Source organism: Musa acuminata, chromosome BXJ1-3, assembly GCF_036884655.1.
Source record: "Musa acuminata AAA Group cultivar baxijiao chromosome BXJ1-3, Cavendish_Baxijiao_AAA, whole genome shotgun sequence".
Lineage (NCBI taxonomy): Eukaryota > Viridiplantae > Streptophyta > Magnoliopsida > Zingiberales > Musaceae > Musa > Musa acuminata.
This window is the reverse complement of record NC_088329.1, coordinates 30262501-30270047: the sequence shown is the minus strand read 5'-3', so window position 1 is coordinate 30270047 and position 7547 is coordinate 30262501. Positions and strand designations below refer to the sequence as shown.

The 7547-nt window shown below is 42.1% G+C and overlaps 2 protein-coding genes across 2 annotated transcripts in view; both read left to right on the top strand.

The window, feature by feature from the left end:
* Nucleotides 1-1733: 1733 nt before the first annotated feature.
* On the top strand, nt 1734-3215 carry LOC135624534 (nuclear transcription factor Y subunit B-3-like). The gene has a single exon (XM_065128250.1). The coding sequence runs from the start codon at nt 2442-2444 to the stop codon at nt 3051-3053; it is 612 nt and encodes a 203-aa protein (XP_064984322.1). The 5' UTR covers nt 1734-2441; the 3' UTR covers nt 3054-3215.
* A 1017-nt stretch (nt 3216-4232) lies between these two features.
* Nucleotides 4233-7547, top strand: part of LOC103974549 (uncharacterized) — a 3455-nt gene continuing 140 nt past the window's right edge. The window contains exons 1-11 of the mRNA XM_009389400.3: nt 4233-4440; nt 4548-4749; nt 5116-5198; nt 5344-5444; nt 5535-5630; nt 5733-5786; nt 6262-6410; nt 6518-6635; nt 6738-6825; nt 6931-7139; nt 7287-7547. The exon at nt 7287-7547 is cut by the window's right edge and continues 140 nt beyond it. Coding sequence (XP_009387675.2) covers nt 4353-4440; nt 4548-4749; nt 5116-5198; nt 5344-5444; nt 5535-5630; nt 5733-5786; nt 6262-6410; nt 6518-6635; nt 6738-6825; nt 6931-7136 — 1185 coding nt within the window. The 5' untranslated portion in view covers nt 4233-4352 and the 3' untranslated portion in view covers nt 7137-7139; nt 7287-7547. The remainder of the gene's footprint in view (nt 4441-4547; nt 4750-5115; nt 5199-5343; nt 5445-5534; nt 5631-5732; nt 5787-6261; nt 6411-6517; nt 6636-6737; nt 6826-6930; nt 7140-7286) is intronic.

Genomic DNA, 7547 nt, shown 5'->3' with positions numbered 1-7547 from the left:
ATTACTATTTCTTTTATGAATCAATTAATGATCTTAAGCCTACTTGTTTTGATGAAGCCAATGGTGTTAAATTGTGGGAGGATACTATAAATGAAGAAATGAATATTGTTTATAAAAATGAAACTCGGGATCTTCTCTCAAAACTTATTGATTTTCATGAGGAATTTGGTGATATTTTTTATTTGCACAAGTTTATTCTTGAATTCGATCGTCATATGGTTGCTGGGCCTTTTGTACGAAGCCTAGTTAGAGATTTCAGTAGTTTTCCATCTAGTAAATTTGGATCAAGCTCTAGGTCAAGAGGTATTCTAGATGGTCCTATAAGTTTTCGAATAGAGCAACTTGATTTAGATAGATTTCAAGGAGTATAAGATAGGATATGGATGATAACATTCATATGCACGTTGGAAAACACTTTGGTCAAGATCATATTTCTACGAGTCTCAAATCAAACAGAGACATATCTCCAAACGTATACTTTTATCTCCAAAGGTATACTTTAAATGAGAGTGTTAAGAAGTTAAAATATATTTTTTTTTAAATTATAAATTATTTTTTTTATATTTTAAATGAGATTAGATAAAGTATTAAGGATAATGAATTCTTAGTTTAAAATATACTTGAATATTTCAAATAATGTTAGATAAGAGTTATAGAGATTAAGAACTCTTATATTTTATATTTATAAATAGATGGCATCTCAATTCAAGCCTTAAGTATTCAAGTTAAGTCTAAGAGTCATTTATAAATATTTTCTTGAGAAATTTAATAAAAAAAATTCATCTTGATTTCTTCTTCTTATATTTAGTTTGATTTTAGACTAGGAATAGCTTATTATTACTATTTGAGAAAAAAATTCACTTAAATATGATATTCCTTTTCATCACACAACCAACTCCATCCAAAGAAAAACAAAAAAACAAAAAACAAAAGCTACTGCCTTTACTGACGAATAAAAACTGAACTTTACCTGTGAAGTTGCTCCATATCTCGACAAGAAACCCCACGGAGAAAGCAAAATGGAAAGGAAAGTGGTAGAGAGACAAAGGCAAGGAGAAAAGGACTGGAATTGGGAAAAGGACGCTGGGCAAGATGGGTCTTTCCTTGGATGGTGGTAGAGAGACAAAGTCTGGTACAAACAGTGAGCACAAGGAGACAACTACTCCAAACCCGACTTGGAAAACAGTGAGAAGTTCTCTATCCTTCTACTTAATCCACAGTTTATCCTTCTTTTTATCGTGGAGGGTTCTCATCTCTGCTCCAATGAGTTGAGGAAGTTGTTGGGAGTCATCATTGCCGATGATCATCAAGCCTCGTTACCCTGTGACGCGTGTCAGACTTCGTGACACTAAGACGTCATGTTGACGTGACACAGAAAAAGGACGGCACGAATAAAAATGCTTCATCGCGAGTGGCGAGCAAAGAGTGGACCGCTCATATGATTGGTCAATCATCCCGGACAGAGGATCTTTCCCTTCGTTAGCATATTGAGAGTGCACATCCCCATGCGCGTGGGGGACCAATTCATGCCCTCCGGCTTACTCCCTGTATCAGCTGATGCATCAATCACCCTTGTTGATGAGTGTTGTTGTTGATCAGATCATACGTGATGGGGAGTCATCACTCCTAATACATGTGGCAGTGTTCTCTTGACTATGTAAATACGTTGAATAATGTGGCACTCAAACCTCGTGACTGCCATTTAAAGCGAAACAGTATGTGAACACGACCCCTTTTTCCCATCTAACTCCGCGCGGGGCCCACTCCCTGTCGACGAATGGACGATCACCAGCACGCGAACCGCATCAACGGTGGAGAAGAATCCGCTTAGGCCCGTACCTAACCGAGAAACAAACGGCCCTCCTTTCTCCACGTGTTACTCTCGATGCATTATTAGGGCCGAGATCCAACGGCCCCTAGCACTCCTCCTTCGTCCCACTTCCACCCTCTGGTGCGCTCTCGGCTCTCGCTTCCTCCGGTCCCCGTTCCTCCGGCGGCAAGAAACTCCAATCGATCGATCCTTTGGTGGCTTCAACTTACGCCTGTTTGACTCGAAAAATCTCTCCGTTCTTCCGTTTTCTCTTTGTTTATCATTAGAATTTCGTGTTCTCTGAACCCTGGTCGTTTGGGATTCCGGTGGTGAGCGCGCCGCTTCGAGTTCTTCCGGCTTTTAGTCTGAGAGCTCAGATATTGGTGTTCTTCCCGATCCCTGCTCTACAGATTAATCCCCCTGTGTCTAGCTACGAGGTCGAATCTTGTACCCCTGGAACCAAAACCCGTGGTTCTAATCCACGATTCCTTCAAATGCTACGCTCCAAATTTCGTTCAATTTGTGGAAACATTACCATAGGACATCACTGCGTCTAGTTCTGATTTCCAGTGAATTCCCATCGGAACACTGTTGGAAGTTCCAATTTCTGGAGAAACTGCGACCGTGATTGATGGTGGATTCAGATAACGAGTCCGGTGGACAGAACCACGCGGCGGGGAGAGGCGAACTCTGTTCGCCTCGGGAACAGGACCGGTTCCTGCCCATCGCGAACGTTGGCAGGATCATGAAGAAGGCACTCCCGGCCAACGCGAAGATCTCCAAGGACGCCAAAGAGACGGTGCAGGAGTGCGTGTCGGAGTTCATCAGCTTCATCACCGGCGAGGCCTCCGAAAAGTGCCAGCGAGAGAAGCGCAAGACCGTCAACGGCGACGACCTCATTTGGGCCATGACCACCCTGGGCTTCGAAGATTACGTCCAGCCCCTGAAGGTGTACCTGCAGAAGTTCCGGGAGTTGGAGGGCGAGAAGTTGGTATCGTCGGGCTTCCACAAGGATTCGGGTGGCAGCGGTGGGAGCACGGGAGGTATCGGGAGCAATGATCGCGGCTTTAGTGCCGGCGGCAGCAGCAGCGTAGGAGCGTCCGGTAGTGCGGGTGGGATGATGATGGCGATGAGACAGCCACTGCATGGTCCTTCGTACGGCCATCAGGTTGGAAAGACCAGCTCAGGCGGCCGGGGTTCTTCGTCTTCGTCAGCAGGGATTGGCAGGCACGGCAGAGTCTGATCACAAAGACTGTGCATGTAGGGATGCGATTTCTGGTTTGGGCATTTGTCACCGTCGATGCAACCGCTAATGGTCGCGCTGTAGATTGATTTATCTTTTCGGACTCGAGTTTAGGTGTGAATGTTTTCCAACACGCTGTGATGGTTTATTCGCTTCGCTTTACGTGCATTATGGTGTGATTTAGCTTTCATTCAGCGAAACATATAACATAATTTTGATTAATTCATTCAATCAAAGACCCTCCCTGATTATCAAATCCATCTTGACTTTTATTTTAATTTTGACTCGTTTACAGCAACTTTTTATACTGTCATACCTAATATAGCATTAAATACTAAGTCTGAGTTAAAATATTCATGATTAAAATTTGAAGTTTTTTTATGTTACCATCTGATTCTTTGAATGAATCATTAATGATATATTATGATTATCTAACGTTGTTTTATTATTATTATTATTATTATTATTATTACTATTATTATTATTAATCTAACAGTGTCTCCAAAGAAATCCAGAAGGAATATGAGTGATTAGGTCAATAGTGGAGACCAGACCAAGTCCACAATCATTTCGCATACAAGGACGAACGACTCTTACCCTCCACGTCCTCATTGGATCAAGTAGGCGTGTGTGGCGGAATCATAGTCCCCGAGCTACCTTTCGTTGACCAGAAACTCTACAAGCTTGCTCTTTTTGGATAAACCTAGCAAGGATTTTAATTTCTATGACGGGCAAATTATTTGATCCAACTCAACTTCGGATGGAGTTCTATATTCATAGTTGTCAAAGAAAATATCCATTAAAATATATTAATTTCGGAGGAATATGTTGGGATTCTAACCAGTCATAAATGACCGCAGAGACACTATATATATATATATATATATATATATATATATATATATATATATATATATATATCGCATTACGACTTGGATTCTGATTCAGACAGCGGCAGCTCATATGTGTAAAAGAATCTTTCAAGGTTAACAAACCGATAAAAGATCCGACGGCTCCAAGCAGCGGATCAGATGATGAAGGCGTCCCGCTTTGACTCCATCCCTTCCCGCCACAAACCTACCACATCCGCTGCCAGCCGTTACCATCCACGTGTCCCCGCGTCGTGACCCCCTCCACGCCGCGGCCTTTTTAGGCGACCCTTGGGGCCTCAATCTCCTCCCCTATTGCTTCCGGCAATCTGATTTTTGGCATTATTTTCTCCTAATTAAATAGCTCAGAGAAACAAGTACCTCGAATTTTTAGAGGGTATTTGCTTCGGACGACGAGGTGATAACAAAGATGCCTTTTTGTGATTCGACCGACAATGGGACGAGAATTTTCTACCGGAGATTTGGGTATGGGAGCACCAAAGTCCTCCTAATTATCGGTAGGTTTTTTCGGGATTTTTGGTTTCGGTGAGGAAAATTACGTGTTTGGATAGTTAAAAGCTCGGATTTTGATGACGAGTTTTGTTCGGTTGTGGTTTCGGTGTAGGATTGGCAGCGACGCACGATTCGTGGGGGCCTCAGATAAAGGGGTTGACGGGAGCGGTGGAGCCCAACGATGAGGAGCCGGAGGCGGTGGTGATTGCCGGCGATGGGGGATTGGACGGCCTCCAAGAAGGGATCGAGGTGTGCTGCTTCGATAACCGTGGGGTGGGTCGGAGCTCTGTGCCCGCCAACAAATCTGAATACTCGTAAGTTATTTTTTTCTGGATAAATCTTTCTTTTCCTTTTTTTTTTTTCTTTTTGGCCGAATCTTTGGGTTCATATGTAGGGATAGATTCAAGTGCGATTTTGTCGTCGGCCATCAATTTTTTTGTCGAATTAGGATTCTTTATCTGAGAAGGAACAAAAAGGTTGGTTGCCAATTTGATCCTTTAGGCAAGAACACAAATTAGCAGACGTTTTATTCTTTTTCTTTTTGGTCTTTATCCAAATTTTTGGGGAGCTCGTTTATATCATTCAATCATCATTCTTTTAATTTCAAAAGCATGATAAGTTTAGGTTCATGGAGAATGTGTAACTCAGGGGGAACTAATGCATCGTTTCCTGGATTGCAGAACGACTATAATGGCAAAGGATGCCCTTGCTCTATTGGATCATCTTGGCTGGAGAAAAGCTCATGTCTTCGGTCACTCGATGGGTGAGATGAGTTGTTCTCCTTTATCCTGTAATGCATTCTTGATGTTGTAGCACCAGATCGTCTCTGTTAAATCAGGGCAATAGGTTTCTGGCATATCTGCTGGCAGAGTCTCATCTTTCATGCAATCTGTGCTGATTGAACTCAGGAGCAATGATAGCCTGCAAATTGGCAGCTTTGGCACCTGAGAGGATTTGCTCATTGGCATTGCTCAATGTCACTGGTGGTGGTTTGGAGTGCTTTCCAAAGGTGTGTATGCATTTTATTGACTATTAAGACATGTTTTTACGGCTGCGAGCATCATTTAGTCAAAAATGTATATGTTGTTTCCTGATGCAGATTGATCGACAAATGATGTCCCTGGCATTTCGTTTCTTAAGAGCAAGAACCCCAGAGCAAAGAGCTCTTGTTGATTTGGAAACTCATTACACAAAGGTCAGTCAATGCAGCCATGATCTGTATATCCGTCTTAGGTAAACGATAGAGAAATCCTTTCGGTCAATCATTCATCAACTTCGTGTTTTGTGTTGTACGTAGGAATATCTTGATGAGCATGTTGGATCATGTACAAGAAGGGATATTCTTTATCAAGTAAGTGGAGTTACTATGATAATCGAATATCTTATGCTCGAATTTACTCGTTTTATTGTTACTCTGGTGAGGTAAAGCGTTTAAAAGACATAAAAGCTTTTAAGTCTGAGATTTAATTGTTCAAACCAGCATTGTCGTTCTATCGACAACAAATGTATAATCATTTAATCATGGAAATATATTACGAATCATGTTGATGGAACCAGAGAACAAGAACATTATGAAGAATAATATGCCGAGTTTGATCTCCTAAAGTTTAACCTGCGGACCATATATGTATTCTATGTTCGTTTCACTCTCATGTAGATTACTGTTCTTTGTTTAATAATGGCAATTTTATCAGTGATACCACCTGTGTTTTCAGTGACCATACAAGCTTGATGAATCATTCTAACATAGTTATCATTCGATTTTCCAAGTAATATGATGCAGATATGCTTTGATGCTAATTCTTCAAAATTGTTGGCTCCTTCAGGAGTATGTGAAAGCCATATCATCATCTGGAATGCAATCCAACTGTGGTTTCGAAGGCCAAGTGAATGCTTGCTGGACACATAAGATGACATCAAAGGAGCTGAACACAATCCGTTCAGCTGGGTTTCTGGTTTCAATCATCCATGGCAGGTTGGTTGTCGACACACTCACTCCTCTGTCCGTCCGTGTGCCAAGCTTTAATTTGTGAAGAAGCACGGGAAGGCAACGACTCATTAGTATACAATAATTCATGTTAGGTATGATATCATTGCTCAATTAGTTCATGCACGGAGGCTTTCTGAGAAGCTTCAACCTTGTGCAAGAATGGTGGAGCTCCATGGTGGACATTTGGTGAGCCACGAGAGGCCAAATGAGGTATAAATGTTATCTGTAAGAGGAGAGTGCAGCAGGCTGAACTGCCTGTTTGTTTACTTTTAAATGCCAATTGAGTTAAAAGAGTTTGCCTTCTCCTTGCAGGTTAATCAAGCTCTTATCGAGTTGATAAATGCTTCCAAGTCCAGTGTTAGGCCCGAAGAGTGGTCTTATTTGCCAGAGAAACAGACAGGTGAGCACAAACCAAAATTTCAAATTAGATCATCCACATGGATGAGCATCTCTGATCATCATCATTGACTGCACTGATCACTTCATCGGTCGGTCGTCTGGGCAGGATGTATGGTGATGGAAGCAACACCATTGTCTCTGAGTAATACAAACAATAATGTGGCGACTAGTCTCCGAACCTTTTATAACTTACTAGGGAAGCTACAACTTAGCTTCCTCTACTTTGTCGGGATTTTTATGATGGGATATGAGCACATGAGGAGTATCTTCAAAACCATGAAGCCGGTCAGAGTTGCGACATCCAATTCGTAAGAGGTAAGGATGCCACCAATGCTGCAAGTCATGTTTACTTGAGCTATGTCGTCAAAAGCATGTATCTACCAATGATGCAGGGTCATAGTCTTGGAATTGTGATCATTTTCTTTAGTTCATTAGTTCAACAAAACCGATTCGATTATGCAGGAAATCGTGCTGTGCGGCAATAGCTATATCCCAAGTCATCGAGGAGTTGCAACCGAGAAGAATATGTTTCCTGGTATCGGCAGCTTTACAAGAGAGAGGACGAATTTTATCCAGAGAACAAGCAGCAAAGAAGCAATGTGCCCGAACCCTGGCATTATAGTTCGAACACACCGATGGTAACCATGGTGGTGGTGGTGGTGGTGGCGGCGGTGGTGGTGGTCTCTAAATTGTGTTCCAAAAGCTAATGGTTGAGTGATTAAT